Raw genomic sequence first — 24069 nt, 5'->3', positions numbered from 1 at the left:
CAGGCAGCAGCAGTGGCGGCTTCCCCTCGGTCTCCTGCGTTTCCCTCCTTCTCCTGCTCCTTGGCCAATGGCATGGCTTCTCCTTTCGGCCAATCGGGAAACGGGTCTCAGGACTCGCTTCCTGATTGGCCAGGAGGAGGATCTGTGTGACAATAGCGAATATTCATTCACTATTGTCACACAACTGGGTGGGCTCAGGGTGCAGTGCTCTGCCCCCCGAGCCCACCCTTTTTTGAAGCCTATTAGAGCCTCTGGCTCTAATCAGGTGCTTCAAAAAAAAAAAAATACATTGGAATCCATTGGTCTGGTGCCCTGCATGTAGATTAGGGGGCCGGACGCATGAATGGGGGGGGGGGGCAGCGCTCCTGCCAATGCACCAGCCGCCACTGTTCAGTACTACTTGATGCAACTTTGAAGGGACTTTGAAGCAAGTTTCTCGGTTCATATTGCCACGACTAGGGATCCGACTTGTGAGACCCCAAGTCGCGTGACATGTGAAGTCCTATATTAGTCAGTGAGTGTTGTCCTAATTAGCACTACTGAAGTCGCTCCAACTTTAGAAAAGGTTTCTGTACTACTTTAAGGTGACTTCTATCTGACTTACGCCCATAGACTTTAATGGAAGTCAGATCCTCGTCTATATTGGTGTGATTTGGATCCAACATTACAGGAAGATTACCCAGACATTCCCCCTGAAGTTGGTTCAAAGTCACTTCAAGTTGCATCAAGTCACACTGAAGTCACCATCAAGTCGCACTAAGTACACTTTCAGGTCGCAGCAGTGTGACTTGAGCCTCAGGGGATGTTTGGGTAATCTTCCTGTCATGTCGGATCCAAATCACATCAATATAGATGAGGATCCAATTTCCATTAACCACTTAAGCCCTGGAAGATTTTACCCCCTTCCTGACCAGGCCCTATTTTGCGATTCGGCACTGCTGATTTTAACGGACAATTGCACGGTCGTGCGACGCTGTACCCAAACAAAATTGACGTCCTTTTTTCCCCACAAACAGAGCTTTCTTTTGGTGGTATTTGATCACCTGTGTGATTTTTACTATAAACAAAAAAAGAGCGTACATTTTGCAAAAATAACAATATTGTTCAAATTGTTTTATATGAAATTCCCCAAAAAAAATGTAAAAATCAAAATTTTTTAACATTTTAGGCCAATTTGTTTTCTGCTACATATGTTTGGTAAAAAAAATTGCAAAAAGCGTATTTTGATTGGTTTGCGCAAAAGTTATTGCGTTTACTAACTAAGGGAAAGATTTTTGTCATTTTTGTTGTTTTTATTTTTAACATGTAATGGCGGCGATCTGCGATTTTTTTTTGCGGTACTGCGACATTGCGGTGGACAGATCGGACCCTTGACAGACATTTTTGACACTTTTGGGGTTACCAGTGACATTACTGCAGTAATCAGTGCTATACATATGCACTGTTACTGTAAAAATGACACTGGCAGGGAAGGGGTTAACTTTATTGGAGAGGGAGGGGTTAAGTGTGTCCCTAGGGGCGTGCTTCTAACTGTGAAGGGATGTGGCTGTTTGTGTAACTACAAAGATCTACGATCCTGCATAGCAGGATTGTATGATCTCTGCAGTTACATCAGGGAGAATGACAGGCGGCTTTGTTTACATTAGCCGCCTGCCTTTCTCCCTCTGCAGCAGACGATCGCGAGTGGCCGGTGGACATTGGGTCCGCTGGTCACACGTGCGGGGGGGGGGGGGGGTTCGTGAACGAGCGGGGGCGAGAGCGTGCCTCCGGCGGGGCGCGCTCGCCCCCTAGAGCCTCACAGGCTAGCGACGTAGTCCTACATCGCTTTGCCTGTGAGGGGCTGACCGCCGCAATAAATATACTGTGGGCAGTCGGCAGTCTATGGGCACAAGTGGGATAGCAGTCGCCTTAAAGTAGTACAGGAACCTTTTCTAAGGCCGGGTTCACATATGTGCGTCCGTGGGTTCGTGCCTGGGGTCCGCTGCGTGTCTGTTTACTGGTTTAGGTCTGAATTTTTGCCTGAATTTGACCTGAACCGGACCCAAAGACGCACAGGGCCCTTCTGCAATCTGGACCACGGTCGCCCCCAGACCTGTGTGAACTGGCTCAATTGAGAGCCGGTCACATTCGTTCTGTCATGAGAAACCTGCATCCAAGTCGCATATATGTGAACCCAGCCTAAAGTCAGAGCGATTTCAGTAGTGCTAATTAAGACGGCTCCCATTGACTAACATGGGATCTCACATGTCATACAACTTGGGGTCTCACAAGTTGGATCCGAGGTCACGGCAGTGTGAATCAAGCTAAGTTACAGAAATCTCATAATGTTGCCATTATGAATTAATATTCTTGTTTCCGAATTACCGGTACTTTGCTTTCTTTTTTCTATCTGGACCTCGGTGATTGGTCTTTTGCCCCTGTTGATATCCGGATGTCTAACGAGATTTATTTGACCATTCTTCTCTAAATGTGTGCAGAACTAGGACTCACTGCCAATATCTGTGCCATATTTTTTTCTTAACCTCCCTGGCGGTATGATTATGTCAGGAATTACATACCAAAAGAGGTACAATTCTTTTCATGGAAATTTGGCGTTATGTACTATAGGCCTACAATTCTTCGTAATTACTGACTTAAACCTGACCAAAACAAGACTCTAGTAGACATCCCAGATGTGATAAATTTGAAACACAAACGCATGAATTATAATCGAATCAATAATATTATTTTATTATTTAATATATAATATATATAATAAAATTATATTATTGATTAGATTATAATTCATGCATTATATATTATATATAGATATATGTGTGTGTGTGTGTATATATATATATATATATATATATATATATATATATATATACACACACACACACATATATATATATATATATGTGTGTGTGTGTGTGCGCATATATATATATATATATATACACATATATATATATATATATATATATATATATGCATATATATATATGTATATATATATATATATATATATATATACACACCGGTATATATATATATATATATATATATATATATATATATATATATATATGCGCATATATATATATATATATATATATATATATATATATATATATATATATATATATATATATATATAAAATATAGAATGTGTTTTGTGTTTTGTGCAACGTTATTTTTTTTTTTTTTTTTGAATTTCCCTCCCTAGTTCCGCTCCCATGCAGCATTGCTGCTGCAGGGAACGGAACTAAGAAGTGATCACACCGACGGAGGGACGGAGGAGCGGCGGGACTCTCGGCTGGCGGTCGCAGCAATGAGAGATCATCGCTGGATCGCCAGGAGAAGGTAAGAGAACTGCACTCTGCGCTCTCTGCAATCCACCCCGAACGTGACTCGGGGTTACCGCTCCTGATATGAAAAATCAACCCCGAGTCACGCTCGGGATTACCGCCAAGGTGGTTAAACCCAATAAAAACTTATTGTGGAGAAAAAAACATAAAAAAAACAAAGTTACAGAAATCTTGATATAAAGGTCACAAACAGCAGACATAATCCTCCTCTCCGTTCTATGGCAGAGCTCCTCTTCCAAGAACTCAATGTCATCTCGGGCGCAGTGGGCTCGGTGTCAACGCAATATGTCTGATCTGCAATTATTCTTCACAGTAAACTGCAATTCCAGCTGCAGCAAATCTTCAACGCAGCCAGTCTGTCCCGACAACATACAAACCTCATTAATAAGACACAACTAGAGTGTCACCGTCACATACAAATATAATTAATAAAGCACAGCCAGACCGTCCCGTCTGCCATCTTCCTCCCATAATAGAGATGGGAAATAAATGTAACATTCATTAACATGTTGGAGAAATGTAAATATGTTTATGTAGTCTATGGAGCATAGAATTTACATGATTACATTTTACATGTTCTACAGTTACAATTCACATTATTTCCCATGTCATAGACGGATAAATATGTTATCTGTATTATACTGTATGTATTATAAATGTTACATTATTTCCCATGTCATATATTATCTGTATTCTTTACATTATAAATGTTACATTATTTCCTATGTCATTTATTATCTGTATTCTATATATTATAAATGTTACATTGTTTCCCATGTCATATGTTATCTGTATTCATTACATTATAAATGTTACATTATTTCCTATGTTATAAATTATCTGTATAAATTTTACATTATTTCCCATGACATATGTTATCTGTATTCTATATATTATAAATGTTACATTATTTCCCATGTCATATATTATCTGTATTTTCTTTTATTATAAATGTTACATTATTTCCCATGACATATATTATCTGTATTCATTACATTATAAATGTTACATTATTTCCCATGACATATGTTATCTGTATTCTATATATTATAAATGTTACATTATTTCCCATGTCATATATTATCTGTATTTTTTTTTATTATAAATGTTACATTGTTTCCCATGTCATATGTTATCTGTATTCATTACATTATAAATGTTACATTATTTCCTATGTTATAAATTATCTGTATAAATGTTACATTATTTCCCATGACATATATTATCTGTATTCTATATATTATAAATGTTACATTGTTTCCCATGTCATATGTTATCTGTATTCATTACATTATAAATGTTACATTATTTCCTATGTTATAAATTCAGATTATATATATATATATATATACTATATTTTATAAATGTTACATTATTTCCCATGTTACAGAACAGTAAGGAATTTCTATTCTATGTAGTGTACTGTAGGTGGTGCACAATTGTTAATAATAATATTATTAATATAGCCCTTCGAAAAAGTCCAGTTCCAGTTTTTACTGGAATTTTTATGTATACATTTTTTTATACTAGTAATGGCGGTCATCAGTGACTTATAGCGGAACAGTAATCTGCCAATCTGACACTAACTGACGCTAGGGAGGGGGCGGGGGGACTGAGTGACTGTCACTGACATCAGCAGTGGCACTAGTTATTATTATTATTATTATTAATAATAATAAACATCTCATTTAACCCCCTTTCTAGTTTTGAAGTTCCCATTAATGGTTGGCAAGCTGTTATTTGGTTGTTGTCATAATAAACTACCTGCAGGCATTAAGCGCCGGTTCACACTACCGCGACGCTACTTCCCGGGGCGACCTCCGAGATTGCGGTGCGAGCAGCGCGCCGCGACCTCGGATCGGCCGCCACGGACTTCATAACATTGAAGTCTATGGCGGTCGCCTCCTGGTCGCCCCAAAGAAGCTCTGGACCCTTTTTCTAGGTCGGAGCGACTTGTGTCGCTCCTATTAGAACGGGTCCGCAGCTTCCCTATGGGAGGCGACCTGTGAGGCGACCAGGTCGCCTCACAGGTCGCCCTAGTGTGAACCGAGGCTTAAAAATATAGAAATATAATATGTTTTATTATTATAATCAATAATAACAATAGAAATCTCTTTCAAGCTCCTTTCTACTTTTGAAGTTCCCATCAGTGAATGGTAAACTGTTCTGTGCCATAAAAAACTACCAGCTGGCATTTAAATAAGCAAACAAAAAGTTTAGTTTAATGCTAATTAATGCTAACGCTTTAATGTTTATAATAATAGTGATAATAATATTAATGATAATAATATAGTTAAATAAAATGTTAAAAAAAATGTTAAAAAAAATGTCAGCTTCCTTTCCACTGTGCTGGGCTCCTGGTCCTTCTCCCCGTTTGATTTATTCATTAGAAGTCAGCTTGCCTATATAGGGGCAGATTTAGGAGTTTAATATTGGTTCTCTTCCGCCACCTCTGAAATTTTAATTAGCGTCTCTAAGTCTCTGTCAGGCGGAAGTGATAGGGCTATCTTTAATAAAGCCGCTCACCCTGGGAAATTAAGAGCGGCCCAATATGGAAAGCGGTATGAATAGGCGTAGATCTTAATTAAACATGAGCATAATTATTGGTGCTAAAAACTGTCCCTGACTCATCAGGCTCCTTTTTCTATATCAACAGGCTAATTATAACAGAGCTAATATTTTTTAATGGCGTGTATCTATATTCTGGACAGCTAAGAATTGTTCTGAGCGATCAATCCCCGCGGCCTGGCTGGTATAGTATGATATAGTCTAGGATAGCGGAATTGCTTGCAGTGAGCGAAAGGCTGGCCATTTATTTCAAGCTGAACTCTACATGTATGGGAATTGTTCTACCTGCTAAAGGATTTGTGTTTCATTTATGCAGTCCTGAGATTTACACAGCTCTGCTTCACAGCACCGCCCTGGCAGAGGAGGAGATCTGATTTTAGCTCTGCAGCAACACCTACAGGTCCTCTATCCTACACTCTCTAACCTCTTCAATCTCTCCCTCTCTTCTGGCATCTTCTCCAACTCTCTAAAACATGTAGTAGTCACCCCCATACTTAAAAAGCCTTCCTTAGGCACCCCCAATCTTAACAACCTACGCCCCATCGCCTTGCTCCTATTTTCCTATAAACTCCTTGAACCTTTGGTGTACAACCAACTGAAGAACCACTTCCTTAATAACAACCTTCTTGATCCCCTTCAGTCTGGATTTTGCCCTCGACACTCCATGGAAATTGCTCTCCTAAAACTCACGATTTACTAATAGCTAAAACCAATGGGTACTATTCTATACTCCTACTTCTGGACCTTTCAGCTGCCTTTGATATGGTGGACCACCTCCTCCTCCTCAAAAAACTCTACTACTTTGGTCTATGTGACTGTACTCTTTACTGGCCCTCATCCTATCTATCCCACCACACCTTCAGTGTCACTTACAACTCTTCTTCATCCTTTTCTCTTCCTTTCTCTGTCGGTGTCCCCCCAAGCAGTGGTGTCCTATCCGTTAGGGGCGCAGGGGCACCGCCCCCCTATCTATGCACCCAGCCCCCTAATCTACATGCAGGGCGCCGGATGCATGGATTCCAATGGGGGATTTTTTTTTTTTGAAGCATGTGATTAGAGCCGGAGTCTCTAATAGGCTTAAAAAAAGGGTGGGCTCGGGGAGCAGAGCACTGCGCCCTGAGCCCACCCAGTTGTGTGACAATAGCGAGTGAATGTTCCTTATTGTCACACGGATTTTCCTTCTGGCCAATCAGGAAGCGGGTCCTGAGACTGATTGGCGAAGGAGGAGGAGGGAGGAGACGCAGGGGAAGCCCGACCAATGAGGGGAGACTGAGGGGGAAACCACATGTCAGTCCAGGGGCAGCACAGGGTGAGTGAGCCGGCGATCGGGGGGGGGGGGGGGTATGGTGTGCGGTGCGGTGCGGGTTGGAGCTGGTGTGGTCCGTGGTCAAGTATGATAGCACCTGATCACTTCTCCAGAGTAGTAGAGTTACTATGGTAACACTGTATTGCTCTGGTCACAGTGTGTTAAAAAAAAAAATCACAAAGCTAAAAAGTAAAAAGAAAAAGAATATATATTTATTTATTTATTTTACATACTGTCACCAGTCAGTGTCCTTGATTATTACCGCCACACCAGTTAGATAATAATTCTGTACTGCACTGGTGATAAAATTAAAAAAAATAAAAATAAATCCTGATCACTTCCCCAGAGTAGTATAATTACTATGGTAAAACTGTATTGCTCTGGTCACAGCGTGTTAAAAAAAAAAAAAAATCATAAAAAAATAAAATTAAAAAATTAGAATTTCATTGGTATAAGCAACCATTTCATTCAGTACAAATGGTTGCTTATAGCAATGAAATTCACTGGTGTATGCAAACATAATGTGTAAAAAAAAAAAAAAAAACCCCTGATCACTTCTTCAAAGTAGTACATTAACTATGGTAACACTGTATTGCTCTGGTCACAGTGTGTTTAAAAAAATCATACATTTTTTTTTATATATATTTATTTATTTTACATACTGTCACCAGTCAGTGTCCTTGATTACCGCCACACCAGTTAGATAATAATGCTGTACTATACTGGTGATACAAAGTAAAAAAAAATTAAATAAATCACTTCCCCAGAGTAGTACAGTTACTATGGTAAAACTGTATTGCCCTGGTCACAGCGTGTTATAAAAAAAAAAAAAAAATAAAAGAAAATAAAATAAAAAAAAAAAAAATTGATTATTATTATTTCTTTTTTCTTTTTTTTTACATAAAGTCATCAGTCGGTGTCCCTGATCACCGCCACACCAGTTATATGAAAATGCTGTATTGCACTGGTGACTGTCTACTTTGCAAAAAGGGTACATTTGGGGGGTATTTGTACTGTCCTGGTGTTTTCAGGCCCCAAGAAATGAGATCGGCCATCAGTACATCAGGATTGATCGATTTTTGCCCCAAGAAATGAGATTGGCCATCAGTACATCAGGATTGATCGATTTTTAGATATATATACCATAGTTTGTGGACTCTATAACTTTACCTAATAATATTCACTGATCTGGGTTATATATTTTGGCCTAAATTTATGAAGAAATATTTTTTTTTTGCAAAATTTTATTACAGAAACAAATAAATATTTGTTTTCCTCTAAAATTTTAGGACTTTTTTCGTTCGTTTAGTAAAAAAAAAAAAAAAAAAAAAAACCCAGTGGTGACTAAATACCACCAAAAAAAAAAGTGTGAAAAAAAATAAAATTCTATATGGGTACAGTGTTGCATGACCGCGCAATTGTCAAAGTGTGACAGCGATGAAAGCTGAAAATCGGTCTGGGCAGGAAGGGGGTGAAAGTGGCCGGTATTGAAGCTGTTAATAATGAAAAGATCCGCATTACTCTGCATCTTTTATATCTGCCTGGAGCTCATGTTTAATGGATGTGTGGGGCTCTCAACATAGAGTCACCCTGACGATGAACTCTGAAAATAGAATTTTTTTTATGGTTAAGTATATTAAACATGTTGGAGACATGCAGGGAAATGACTGATGCCTGACATACCTTGAAGGGCCGTGTCCTTCTTAAGTGGAAAAAACTGTTAGCGTGACATCGGCGCAGTTTTCAGAGTCAGCGTCTATCAGTCAGGATCTGTCATGCTGAGCGGCAGAGTACCTCTATACTTGATATAAATGGATCTGTGGCATGCCACTCAGTGGGAGATACAGGAACGTCCTCCCATCATAATGCATCCCGTATTTTCCAAGGAATTAGAGTAAAAATGGCAACAAGATTTTCAATGCAAATCAATGGCAGTGTCAGTCAATGGAGTGTCTACATGCATTATTGATGGCCTACAATGGAAAGCCCAAGGAGCCACTTACATGGAGAGCCCAAGGAGCCACTTACATGGAGAGCCCAAGGAGCCAACTACATGGAGAGCCCAAGGAGCCAACTACATGGAGAGCCCAAGGAGCCAACTACCTGGAAAGCCCAATAAGCCTCCTACATGAAGAGCCCAAAAAGCCACCTACATGGAGAGCCCAAGGAGATGCTTACATGGAGAGCCCAAGGAGACACATGATGAGCCCAAGAAGCTGCTCACATGGAGATCAAGGAGCCAACTACATGAAGAACACAAAGAGCCACTTACATGGAGAGCCCAAGGAGATGCTTACATGGAGAGCCCAAGGAGATGCTTACATGGAGAGCCCAAGGAGATGCTTACATGGAGAGCCCAAGGAGACACTTACATGACAAGCCCAAGAAGCTGCTCACATGGAAATCAAGGAGCCAACTACATGAAGAACACAAAGAGCCACTTATATGGAGATCCCAAGGAGATGCTTACATGTAGAGCCCAATGAGATGCTTACATGGAGAGCCCAAGGAGATGCTTACATGGAGAGCCCAAGGAGATGCTTACATGGAGAGCCCAAGGAGATGCTTACATGGAGAGCCCAAGGAGACACTTACATGACGAGCCCAAGAAGCTGCTCACATGGAGATCAAGGAGCCAACTACATGAAGAACACAAAGAGCCACTTACATGGAGATCCCAAGGAGATGCTTACATGGAGAGTCCAAGGAGATGCTTACATGGAGAGCCCAAGGAGATGCTTACATGGAGAGCCCAAGTAGCCACCTACATAGGGAGCCCAAAGAGCCACTTACATGGAGAGACCAAGAAGCCAACTACATGGAGAGCCCAAGGAGCCACTTACATGGCGAGCCCAAGGAGCCACCTACATGGAGAGCCCAAGGAGCCACCTACATGGAGAGCCCAAGCAGACACCTACATAGAGAGTCCAAGAAGCCACTTGCAAGTAGAGCCCAAGAAGCCGCTTACATGTAGAGCCCAAGGAGCCTCCTACATGGAGAGCCCAAGGAGCCACCTACATGGAGAGCCCAAGCAGACACTTACATAGAGAGTCCAAGAAGCCACTTGCAAGTAGAGCCCAAGAAGCCGCTTACATGGAGAGCCCAGGGAGCCTCTTACATGAAGAGCCCAGGGAGCCTCTTACATGAAGAGCCCAGGGAGCCTTAACCTCCCTGGCGGTATGATTATGTCTGGAATTACATACCAAAAGCGGTACAATTCTTTTCATGGAAATTTGGCGTTATGTATTATAGGCCTACAATTCTTAGTAATTACTGACTTAAACCTGACCAAAACAAGACTCTAGTAGACATCCCAGATGTGATAAATTTGAAACACAAACGCATGAATTATAATCGAATCAATAATATTATTTTATTATTTAATATATAATATATATAATAAAATTATATTATTGATTAGATTATAATTCATGCATTATATATTATATATAGATATGTGTGTGTGTGTGTGTATATATATATATATATATATATATATATACATATATATATATATATATATATATATACACACACATATATATATATATATATATATAATATATAACGCATGAATTATAATTGAATCAATAATATAATTTTATATATATGTGTGTGTGTGCATATTATATATATATATATATATATATATATATATATATATATGCATATGCATATATATATATATATATATATATATATATATATATATATATATGCATGTATATATATATATATATATATATATATATATATATATATATATATATATATATATATGCATATATATATATATAATATAATATAAAGTGTGTTTTGTGTAACGTTTTTTTTTTTTTTTTTGAATTTCCCTCCCTAGTTCCGCTCCCATGCAGCATTGCTGCTGCAGGGAACGGAACTAGGAAGTGATCGTACCGACGGAGGGACGGAGGAGCGGCGGGACTCTCGGCTGGCGGTCACAGCAATGAGAGATCATCGCTGGATCGCCAGGATAAGGTAAGAGAAGCTCCGCTGCGCTCTCTGCAATCCACCCCGAGCGTGACTCGGGGTTACCGCTCCTGCAATGAAAAATCAACCCCGAGTCACGCTCGGGATTACCGCTAAGGCGGTTAAGAGTAAAATGATTTCAGCACCTTGGAAAGCACTGGTGGGTTTTCACTATTGAAAACAGGCTTAGTACAAGTAATCTCATGGGCTCGTTTACACTCGCTTCAAAATGTGGCATTGGACACGGATTTTATAAAGCGCTCTGAGTGCCAATCAAAGCACAGCTCACTAAATAAAATGGTTACCTTACAGTCCTGTTCATACGTTGTGTTTGCTTCACTTCAACAAAAAGGGAGAAGAAGAGTGCACAATGAAGTCATGTAAAAATAGATGTCAAAAGAAGAGAATGAAGTGTACATAAGTGCACTGACTATAAGGTCTAATCATTACAGGGGTAGAGGTGAGCGATGAAACATATGTGTCAAGAAGATCCAAATGTGTGCTCACAATGAAGAATTCACCTTCCCAAATAAACTGGACAAGACAAGAAAGGAAAAAGGAGGTGCATACAAAAAATCAGCAAAACCAAAAAGGACTACTGTAAAAAAGTGTACATGATGCATTTCATGCAAAGGTGCAAAAGTGCCATTGAAAAATATGTTTCACACTGGTCCAATAGGGAGACTTATTGGATAGTGGGAGGAAACCTGACAAGTGAGGGTACAGACATTAGTGATTGGCAGAGGAAAGTGCCTCTGTGCATGCTGGATGACTGTATAAATGCCAAGGGCACATGTGCTCAAGGTCTTCAGCTGAAGAGTGGATCCCAGGGGGAGGTGGCGGCTGCCCCGCCTCTGTAGAAGTTGCCATGCAGCCTTGGGTGGTCTACCTGAGGGCCTGAAAGTCAGATAGGAGCTAAACCCAGATGTCCTGCACAGCTGACTGGAAGGGAGACACTGGAAAGTATATGATACAGTGAGTGCAGATCTGTGCCAAGGGGCATGTCCTGAGAGGGCCATCCCTTCAGTGGAAGAGTCAGTGGACGGGTGTCAGTCAAGGGGATGCTAGAGAGTTTCCTGAAGATAATGTAATTGCATCAAGTCTACTGCTAGAGAGACCAAGAAGACTTAATTCTTCCATACAAGAGGCAGTATGGTCAAAGCAGTGTATTCTTCCACAAGTAACCTGGTGAGGCCAAGTGAGAGTTGTCCTTATCTACTGTGGAAAGTTCAGGTGGAGTATCCCACTATTCCATTCTCCCATCCAAGTTCCACAATAAATATAAAAACCAAATCCCCTGGGCTGTTTATTGAGTGACAAGCAAGCGGGAGTAAGGATGGATAGGTGAAAAATTCCCAGCAACTGTCTGCAGGTAACCAGAGGGAGGCCTAAGAAATCAACACACGGCAAGCCCTAGGGCAGTGATGGCGAACCTTGGCATCCCTGATGTTTTGGAACTACATTTCCCATGATGCTCAACTACACTGCAGAGTGCATGAGCATCATGGGAAATATAGTTCCAAAACATCTGGGGTGCCAAGGTTCGCCATCATTGCCCTAGGGACAGTGCTGTATATGGGGATAAGGAGCAGTGGGGGCTGTTGCTCCATGGGCCGGGACGGACCACACCATACCCCCCCCCCTGGACCACATCAGCTCTAGCCCGCACACCATAACCACCTCCCCTCCCCCACGGTTGCCGGATCACTCACCCTGGACTGACAAGTGGAGGGCAGACAGCGACGAAGTCGGCTTCCCCCTCAGTCTCCTCCGTGGGTCGGGCTTCCCCTGCATCATCTCCCTCCTCCTCCTCCTTGGCCAATAGCATGGCTTCTCCTTTCGGCCAATCGGGAAACGGGTCTCAGGAACCGCTTCCTGATTGGCCAGGAGGAGAATCCGTGTGACAATAGCGAATATTCATTCGCTATTGTCGCACAACTGGGTGGGCTCAGGGCCTCTGGCTCTAATCACGTGCTTCAAAAAAAAAAAAAAAAAGCCCCAATTGGAATCCATGTGTCAGGCGCCCTGCATGTAGATTAGGGGGCTGGACGCATGGATAGGGGGGGGGGCAGTGCCCCTGCGCCACCAATGGACGGGCCGCCACTGATAAGGAGGGACCTGAACCCAGAACTCAAGTGCTGCAAGGCACAAGCTGCCCCTTAGCTGCTAATGGCTTTCCAAAATATTGGTGCAAATTTTACATTTCTATCACAAGACTGGAGATGTTTGGAAACGGCTGTGTTTTCTATGCCCGCTCCTCGGCCATCACACCTTCCCTACCCCACATCTGTACAGAGCAATCGTTATTCATTTCTGCTCCCCGGGCAGCTGGCATCAACCATGGATGGCAGGAATACGACATAACTACAGAGCAATCCTTATCACCACGGGCAGCCGCAGTGATCCCTATATATCTCCTCTTGGTGTGGCATTTACCGCTGACAAGTCTAACAAGTGCACACACTGTACTGGAGAATTAATAGGGAAGACATAGGGAGCCTGCCTTCCCTAGAAAACGTTGTGGCCAGCTGGATGAAAGATCGCAGTCACGTGACACAGCACTGCGTTGCGGAGCAACTCAGGGGAAGAATGAAAGGAAGCGTAGACGAGGAGAAGATACGAGGAGAGCGTCTGCTAGAACGGGGGTCCCCAATCTATTCAGTATGAAGGGCGAATCGCATATTATTTTACAAATATTGGGGGGCCGAAAAAATGGTTTTATATAAAATATTTATATTTAAATTTATTATAAATTAATGAATAATAAATTCATTAGGATGTTTTTTCGTATCAACATGATTTGATTCACAATAAAAAAGAAAGATCTTAACTCCTTGGCACCGCAAGTACACATATCTGCGACCTCCTGGTGGGTGGGTCTTAGCGCTGAGCGTCTGCATATATGCTGCCCTGTGTAAACTACTTACCGTGCTGAGAGTGCGCTCCCTGCTTGGTACCTGGTGGGGACCAGTAAGCTCCCGATGCCTACTTGTGATCGGGAGCTTTCCGATCATGTGACTGCTATGACAGCCAATCACAGCGGTCACACGACCCCAATCAGGGCCGAGATAAGAAATGGGCAGGAGGGGCGGCTGCCCTGGGCACTGTGGTATCATGTGAGGTGGGGGGCACTCCGAGGAGATTGAGGGGGGAGGGGATTTGTGTTGTGAGAAGGAATTTGGGGGGAAGCAGGGAAAAATAATTGTTCTAGGAGGGGGAATTTGTTTCCTAGGAGTTGTGATTTAGAGAGATATGTGTTGCCAGGGGGGGTGGGAGAAGAGGATTTGTGCTAGGAGGAGGGATTTGGAAGGTTTATGGTAGGAGAGGTGATACATTTTTTTTTTTTTTTTGGGGGTGGGGATTGAGCTAGTAGGGATGATTGTGGGGTGTTTGTGCTGGGAGGTGGGATATTTGTGCTAGGAGGGGGATTTGGAGTAGGGGGGGATGTGTACTTAGAGAGAAGTTTGAGGGTTTAAGCATTTTACACTGAGGGGGGGGTGAATTATTATCCCCCCCCCCCCCCCCGGTGCCAGAAAGACAAATCAGAATCGTCGCTGTCGTCACTTTCAGTACCTGATGACCAATTTTCCCACCAATCGCTATCACTCATCTCTTCCAAGTAACTCAGTTTCGCTGTCGCTGTTTTCCAGTTCGTGTAAAAGCGCTTTTGCGCAGAAAGAACGCTTTTTGGACGCCATGATCGTTCTCAATTTTCCAGGCACAAAGCACTGGAAAAGCACAGGCAGGGCACTGGAAAAGTCCCCAGGTGACATCCTGTGGTGAGATGGGATGATACAGTGTAATCCAATCACAGCTTTCTATCATCTCATTTGTTGTATTTATATTTTTCAATTTGCCGCCGGTTCCACCCCCCTGCGTCGCAACGCTCGCAGGGAAGGGAACCGGAAGACAGGTGCCGGCATCGGCCGAGCACGGAGCGGGGAGAGAGTGTGAGGATGGCTGGAGGACGGCGGGGGAGGACAGCGGGAGGGCGGCGGGGGATCGCAGGGAAGGTGAATGTGATTCTGGGGTAATCCAGAGTTTGGCTCGGGGGTTACCACTTTTGGTACTGAAAATTAACCCCCAAGCCACACTCAGGAATACCGCTAGGGAGGTTAATTGGCTCCTGACTAAACTGGCCCCAGTATGTTTATGTATGAATGTCAGTTAGGGACATTAGATTGTAAGCTCCTTGAGGGTAGGCACTGATGTGAACGTACAGTATACAGTATATGTAAAGTGCAGTGTAAATTTACGGCGCTATATAAGTACCTGAAATAAATAAATAAATATACACACGCATGCATAGCAGTAGACGCTTGCTTGGTATTCAGTGTAGTGTTGGGGTAGAGCGGGGAGGATGCAGAAAATTCCGGAGAAGAAAGAAGATTGTCTGTAGAGGAAAGTATAGCCGGGAGCCGCCTGCTTCCTCCAAACCCTCCCCGGGGATTAGGATGGGCAGAACAAATCCCGCAAGAAGAAGGAATCAAGCATTTCACTGAAGCGTGTCTGTTAACCAGCAGAGGACCACGGTCCCTTTTGATTACCGGTGCTGCAACAGTTAAACCCTCACAAGCATTTCATTTGGAAACCCGTCTTTTCTCGTTCAAAGAATTTTCCTGGAATTTCAAGAACAAGCGTAATAAAGATGTGTACAACGACACCCATAACTTATTGCTCCCCTCGGTTGCTGGCTCACTCACCCTGGGCTGACATATGGAGGGCCAGTCAGCGGTGGCGGATAGGGGGGGGAGGCGCCCCTGCGCCTCCAATGGACGGGCCACCACTGATGGTTACATAATCATAATAAAGTCATGACAGCTTATATGATAAAAAAGGCAAAATGGTTTAAAACCAAGACTTGAGGGTACGAGTTACAGATTAGTCACCTGTCCCCCAAGCACCCCTAATGGGAGCAATCTGTGACACGGGGAAGCAGGGCCATCTTACCGAAGCATTAGTCCCGATTTCCGTGTGCATCCCGCCACCGAACTTAGCAGGTGGCAAGCGCCTGTTGGCCTTGAGCTGCTGTCAGGCCACTTGGGCCATGGATTGGGAGCCCACAACTGCAGGAATGCCTGTCTGCCTCCACAGGAACAGGAGCACACAGGACAGTTGGTCTGACTCCCGTCCATGTGTGTGTTCACCGGACCCAGCCGCCCAACTTGGAAGCTGTCATTAGCCTGGCACTGCTGTACCAATAAATATCACCTTATCCATAATTAGCATTTTTATTCTCGGGGGTGATTGTGTAGGCGGGGCCCCAGTGCACTGCATTGCCCGGGGCCCTTTAATGCTCTTAAGATGCCACTGTGGGGAAGGTGAGACCGCAAAGCCCCTAGCGGTGTCTAAGGTTGATGTTAGCGCCCAGTGCAACAAGTGGGATGACTGCATTAGACTAAGAAGGGGGGGGGGGGGGGTCACGATGCTTCGGGGATACCATGCTAAGGTACATAATAAAATCTATAGCCGTCTTTTTCAACAAAGGGGGACCAGACACCCCGAGGCGCCTTGAGGTTTCTTCAGGGGTGCCTTGACAAAATGCCTAGAAATTGCCCAAAAGTTGGATACAAGTGGGTGTATTGGTGAAGCCTGCCTTTTAGTTACACCAAGCCACAGGTTTTCATTTTGCACCATGACAACCTTCTAGCTGCCAGCGTTCTAACCACCAATGGCATCATCAGTTGATAAGGAGGATGTCAGTCACCTACAAAGCATCCTTGTTTATCCCTCTCCATCAGTGTAGGGGTCACATTAGCTGAGTGATAGAGAAAAACTGAGGGAAAAGAGAAACATTAGAGTAGTAGTCAGTACCAGTTTGCAAAAGTGTATTTGCTTTGGAAGAATTAATGTTGGGTGTCCTGCTTGGACTCGTGTATGTTGCTGCATTATGTGAAACTATTAGAATAGTTTTTGCATTATTAGAATAGGGTGCCTCGAGACTGTCCATAATATTTAAAGGGTGCCTCGAGACTGTCCATATTTCCTAACCACTTCCGGACTGCTCACGTTGCTGCTACTGCAGCAAGGTGGCAGCCCTGGGTCTGGTGACGTAGACCTATGTCGCCAGACTCCTCCCTCTCTCGGCGGGACGCGCGCGCGCCGCCTGAGGCTCGCTCCCGCTGTATTCAGACACAGCGGGAGTCGGGCCAGGGGAGGAGAGGCGGTGATCACCATCTCTCTTCCCCGATCATCGGGGAAAGACTGAGAAAATCCGTCCGCTTATGTAAACAAAGCAGGCGGATCTTCTCTGTGACAGGCAGGGACAGATCACAGGATCCAGCATAGCTCAACCTGTGATCTCTGTCTGTGTCACACAACCCCCTCCCCCCACACATGTCAGTAAGCATGAGGCACGCATTTAACCCCTTGATCACCAACAGTGTTAACCCCTTCCATGCCAGTGTCATTATTACAGTAACTGTGCATATTTTTAGCACTGATTACTGTAGTAATGTCACTGGTCCCCCCAAAAGTGTCAAAAATGTCAGTTAGGGGTCCGATCTGTCCGCCACAATGTCGCAGTCCCACTAAAAATCGCAGATCGCCGCCATTACTAGTAAAAAAAACAATAAAAATTACATAAATCTTTCCCGTAGTTTGTAGACAAGATAACTTTTGCGCAAACCAATCAAAATTACCTAAAATATGTAGAAGAAAACAAATTGGCCTAAAATGTTAAAAAATGTTGATTTTTAAAAATTTTTTGGGGAAATGTTATATAGCAGAATGTGAAAAATATTGTTTTTTTTTTTTCTTGCAAAACTGTCGCTCTTTATTTGTTTATAGCGCAAAAAGTAAAAATTGCACAGGTGATCAAATACCACCAAAAGAAAGCTCTGTTTGTGGGGAAAAAAAGGACATCAATTTTATTTAGCTACAGCGCCACACGACCGCGCAATTGTCAGTTAAAGTAACACAGTGCCGAATTGCAAAAAATGTCCTGGTCATTAAGGGGGGAAAATCTTCCGGTCTTAAAGTGGTTAAAAATACACTCATTGAGAATTTTTTTGTCAAAAACATGTAGCTAAATACATTTTGGCCTAAATATATGACAAAAATTGAATATATTGGATATTTTTTAACTGTCCAAGTAGAAAATATCAATTTTTCGCAAAATTTTTGCTATTTTTTTATTAATATCGAAAAAAATGAAAAGCGCAGAGGTGATCAAATACCACCAAAAGAAAGCTCTGTTTGTGGGGAAAAAGAAGACGTAAATTTTGTTTGGGTACAGCATTGCATGACCGCGCAATTGTCCGTTAAAATCACGCAGTGCCAAGTTGAAAAAAGTGGCCTGGACGTTAAGCAGGAAAATCCTCCGGTCTTAAAGTGGTCAAAGAGTGCCTTGAATGAAAAGAGGTTTATAAACACGGATCTATAGTGGGGTATTTTGTGCTGAAGTTATGGGGGAGATATCATTACGGTGTTCTAGCATATGTAGGTATAGAACTAAAAAGAAAGAGAGAGAGAGGGGGAGGGGAAGAAGGGATAGGTAAGATAGAAAGGAAGATTTAAGGGGAGGAAAGAGTTGTCGGAAATCCGTCTTTTTATGAATTGGAGAATTTTCCATTTTGTGCTTCTACGCCTCTTTCAATGAGCAGTATAATGATACAAATACCGGTTTGCTTTCAAAGGCATAGTAAGCCTGTCAAAAACTGGGGAAGATCGTACTGAGGACATAATGGAATAATAGTCGGGGGGGGGGGGTCACTTACAGTGAAAACTGCTCACCCAAAACCATCATTAGAGCCAGAGATACAGGCGGCTGATGGTATAGAGCAGGGGTGTCAAACTCAATTTCATTGCGGGCCGCAGCAGCATTATGGCTGCCCTCAAAGGGCCGGTTATATCTGTAAGAATAGATGTCCTAGAGCACCCCACGCCCCCTTACACCCTTACATACGATGTCAAGAGCCCCCCACCATCATAAGTCAATAGTCACCGACCCTTCCTTACATCACAATGCACCCCCTTACCTTGTGCTGCTGCCAGGAAGAAAATGCAGGTGGATCTGGGAAGAAGAAAGTCCAAGGTCTGGAGGAGGTCCAGAGGAGGGCTGGAGTCAGCTTATAGAGTCTGCTGAATGCTGAGACCAGGGGAGGCAGAGACAAGGTGGTGTTGTGGCTGCACAGAGAGGTGCAGCATCTGTAGGAGAAGTTCTGCCCTTCTCTCTGCAAAGACGAGCCTTTCTGCAGCAGCACAGAGAAGCACAGGATCTGGCAAAGAAGTTCTGTCCTCTCTGCTGCTGACTACCGAGACAAGGTGGGGGCAGAGACAAGGGGGGTGCCGCAGCTGCAGGAGAGGTGCAAGGGCCACATGAAATAGCCTAGGGGGCCGCATTCGGCTCGTGGGCCTTGTGTTTGACACCTGTGGTATAGACTCATCCCAATTGTCCGGTAAAAGATGTGCCTGCCCTATCCCCCCCCTAAAACAGTAATAGGAATAATAGGTCCTCATCACAGTCCTCCCTTACATCTGGGTCCCTATCTGGGTCCAGATCATTACATCCAGAGATACCGGCACCAGAAGTTCTAGACCACCCTACTAGAATTTGTCCATTAGGATAATGCTGCTTACATTGATGGTCGATGGAAAGAATGCCCCCCTTTTAGTGGTGGTTAGAATGCTACCCTTACATACAGCTTTATAGATCATTGGTGCCATGCTAGTGGACCTGGATCTATGAAGGTACCATCTGATGGGATCATAGTCACCCCTTACATCTGGGTCCCTATTATATTGATCAAGATCATTAGATCCAGAGATTAAAGCGGCTGATGTTATGGACCAGTCTATCTCAATCATTTTACCCCAGAGGAACCCTTGAAATAGTTTTCAGGTCTCAGGGAAACCCTGCTAGGATTTGTCCATCGGTAGTCATTAGGATAATGCCTCATACATTGGTGGTCAGTGGGAAGAATGCCCCCGCTTACAGTGGTGTTTAGAATGCCACCCTTACGTACAGCTTTATAGATCATTGGTGCCATGCTACTGGCTCTGCCAGTGGGGATGGACCTGGAACTATGTCGGCACCATCAGATGGGAGGTCAATTAGCCACAGCTCAAGGAACCCCCAACAACCTCTGGAGGAATCCTGGTTGAGAATGCCTGTAATAGACTAATTTCAACTTTCTGGTAAAAGCAGAGCCTTCCCAAACTTCCCCCCCGCCCCCCTCCCCCAAAGCCACTGGATAAACAGTAATAAGAATACTCTATAGAAATCATTAAAGTCGACCCGTAATTTGTACAAGGATAGCAATACACAAATCACAGGTTTGTTTTAATTCCGCCTCACCAGTTGCCCGTACTCATCTTTACTTTGGTTCTTCGTTGCTTCAAAGGGAAATGCATGGCACTTCCAGGTACTGTACTGTACGTGAGACCATGTGACTCTCTACTCTACTAAGTGCAAGCACTGGTGCCTAAAGATTGGCTACTCAGATACCCAGTGCTGTCCCATTGGGGTATGAAGATATTCTTCTATCCTAGGTAAGTTTCAAGATGCAACTTAGAGCTTACACAAGGCCGACTCTTCTTGTTCCCAATGGCTGAATAGTGTGATGGTAGAGCGAATGGAAGGACAGTGTGTCCAGATTCCAGTTTTCCAGTTGCACTATGAAAGAAAGTCTATTGATTTGCCATTTAAACAGAATAGAAGGATGGCGCTCAGGTGTGCACTTGTGATGGGAAAAGTACAAATGTTGACCTCAGAGAATGGTCTTTGTAATGGGCCTCAAAAGTTTAATGAACACATACAATAAAAAGTAATAAATCAATAAAAGTACTTTCAAACCGGACCCTGGAGCCTCTGGAGCCTCTGGATCTCCATAGGGAGCTGTGGGAATCCCTGGTGATAATCGTGGGACTCGCAATGACATCAGGTGACTCAGATGAAAAAAAGGGGCTCCCTGATAGAAGGCTGGAACTTCCGATGGTAGTGGCTCACACGGTACTGTGTGCGGCCGCTACACTGAACCGGGGCCAATGCGTAGTTGGAAGCCGAGTCCTACGTGCGGACCGAAGGTGGCACGTGGATAACAGAGGCCAGGCGGGGCGGATGAAGTATCGCAAGTGCTTCTAAAGAGCTTCTGGTTGCCACAACTACAATGTTTCGCTATGTATAGCTCTATGCATAGCTCTATACATAGCGAAACATGTAGTTGTGGCAACCAGAAGCTCTTTAGAAGCACTTGCGATACTTCATCCGCCCCGCCTGGCCTCTGTGCATCCCCGCGGCATCATTTCCGGCTACTTCCGGTGACGTTATCCACGTGCCACCTTCGGTCCGCACGTAGGACTCGGCTTCCAACTACGCATTGGCCCCAGTTCAGTGTAGCGGCCGCACACAGAACCGTGTGAGCCACTACCATCGGAAGTTCCAGCCTTCTATCAGGGAGCACCTTTTTTTCATCTGAGTCACCTGATGTCATTGCGAGTCCCACGATTATCACCAGGGATTCCCACAGCTCCCTATGGAGATCCAGAGGCTCCAGGGTCTGGTTTGAAAGTACTTTTTTTGATTTATTATTTTTTATTGTATGTGTTCTTTAAACTTTTGAGGCCCATTACAAAGACCATTCTCTGAGATCAACATTTGTACTTTTCCCATCACAAGTGCACACCTGAGCGCCATCCTTCTCTTCTGTTTAACTGTCTGCATACACCATCCTGTGTTAAGGATCAGGCGACCGTGGCGCACTTGGAGTATAGTCTTCACCAGTTTATATATCTTTTGGGGGTCATGATACAACATGAAAATTGCATGTAGGACTGGCGCTTGAACTTTGTTTGTGGAATATTGATTTGCCATGCCCGGGCAAAGTACTGTATAAGTTCATGTTAAAGCCCAAACTCTGCGATTTTTCCTTTTTTTTTTTTTCACAAAAATCTCCTCCTCCCTCTCGTTTTAACAAAAATGCATGATTCCTGTACTTATATATGAAAAGTGTTCTTTGACTGGTAGCTGTGGGTTTCTGTTCTTTGCGGGCTGCCATATTGAATAAGCCTGATGTTTCATATGTTGTGATATGAAAAGCTCGAGAACACCAGCCGGCCTTTTGTAAATGTAAATAGTCTTTATGGTCTCTCAAAACAAATAAACACAAATAGCTTTCTTCAGGAAGCCTAAAGGCAAACAATCCTTAGCCCTAATTAAGACCACATAATGGCTCACCGCCAGTGTACCAGTCCCATGCTGGGGTTCAGGGTTCCCGTCTGTTTCGGAGACAAGCTGCAGGAGCTCAGCTATCCAAGTCTCAGTCTCCAGACAGTCCACACTTTCTCACAGCTGTGGATTACTCCACTCCACCTCATAGACACATACTAACCCCTTCCTGCTGCTTTTCAAGCCTCCCTTGCAGGTGGGTTAACCCTTTCAGGATTAGAGTCCCTGTAATCAGGGTTTGGAGGATCTTTCCCACCTAAAGTCTCTCCGAGCCTCCACATTCCAGGTCCCAATGAGGACTTACCAATCCAGAGAGTACGGTAATTAGTCCTCTCCTGTTGGATCAGACTGACCCTAAATCCCTCACCCTGTATGGGTGAGAACTCCTGAGCACTATCTGGAGTAATCTGTCCAGTTCTGGTCACCAGTCCTCAGGAGGGATGTGTTGGAGCTGGACAGAGTCCAGAGAAGGGCAACTAAACTAATTAGGGGATTGGAGGACCTTAATTATGAAGAGCGTCTGCAATCGCTTGATTTATTTGCCCTGGAGAAGAGATGCCTGAGAGGGGACATGATAGCAATTTATAAATACCTCAATGGTGATCTCAGCATAGAAAAAAAGCTATTCAGTTGAATACTAGAGGGCATACAATGCAATTAGAGGGGAAGCATTTTAACCTCAGGCATCGTGGGGGGTTCTTTACTGTTAGGGCTACAAGATTGTGGAATTCTCTACCACAAGAGGTGGTTTCTGCGGGAAGTATGGTGGCTTTCAAAAGACTCTTGGACATACATCTCAAGGATCAGAACATTCAGGGGTATGAGAGATGATTACGGCCACACAAACCTACACAGGTTGAACTGGATGGACTATGGTCTTTATTCAACCTCACCTACTATGTAACTAAAAAAGTCTCTTAAACTCTACCTTAAAAGGACCACAACCCAAATAGTGGGGAAATATATCAACCTTACAGGACCCATCCCTTTCGTCCACACAAACAACAAGGCTGGAGCCATTTTTTGAGCCACTCACTTCTTGACAGTATATAGTAAATCCAAAAAACCTTGTGCAAAGTCAACATCAGAACTCAAGAGTTACGCAAATATAAAATCAGCGTTAGTGTACTTACCGGATTGTCTGGTGCTGCAATGTGTCCGGGTCGGTGGCACTTACAGTGAACAACATGGATCCAACCGGGATATTTTCTGGCGTTGACACTTTCATTGGGTCTGGGTGGAAAACTGGGCCCTCGTTCACATCTAGGACATTGATCTGGACGGTGGCGGTGGAGCTGGCTCCGTAGCCCACATCTGGGATGAGAGGATCCTCGTTCTCGACTTTGATTAGAAGAGTGTGGAACGCCAAAATCTCACAATCCAATGGCTGCAAAACAGAATATAAAACCTTATATGACTCTTCCAAGACTCAAGTGATGTGAAGATTATAAGTACCATGCACAGTGGGGGAAATAATTATTTGATCCCCTGCAGATTTTGTAAGTTTGCCCACTTTGAAAGCAATGAAGGGTCTATACCAGGGGTCCTAAAACTATGGCCCTCCAGTTGTTCAGGAACTGGAATTCCCATCATGCCTGGTCATGCCTGTGAATGTCAGAGTTTTACAATGCCTCATGGGACGTGTAGTTCTGCAACAGCTGGAGGTCCGTAGTTTGGGGATCCCTGGTCTA

The 24069-nt window shown here is 43.6% G+C and overlaps 1 protein-coding gene across 1 annotated transcript in view; it reads right to left on the bottom strand.

Moving 5' to 3' along the window:
- CDH13 (cadherin 13) overlaps window positions 1-24069 on the bottom strand; it is a 668836-nt gene that overhangs the window by 132103 nt on the left and 512664 nt on the right. Inside the window, exon 8 of the mRNA XM_082269695.1 lies at window positions 23512-23765. Coding sequence (XP_082125821.1) covers window positions 23512-23765 — 254 coding nt within the window. The remainder of the gene's footprint in view (window positions 1-23511; window positions 23766-24069) is intronic.

This window comes from Pelophylax lessonae (assembly GCF_965119305.1).
Source record: "Pelophylax lessonae genome assembly, chromosome: 10".
Taxonomy (NCBI): Eukaryota; Metazoa; Chordata; class Amphibia; order Anura; family Ranidae; genus Pelophylax; species Pelophylax lessonae.
This window is presented reverse-complemented; position numbering and strand designations above follow the sequence as displayed.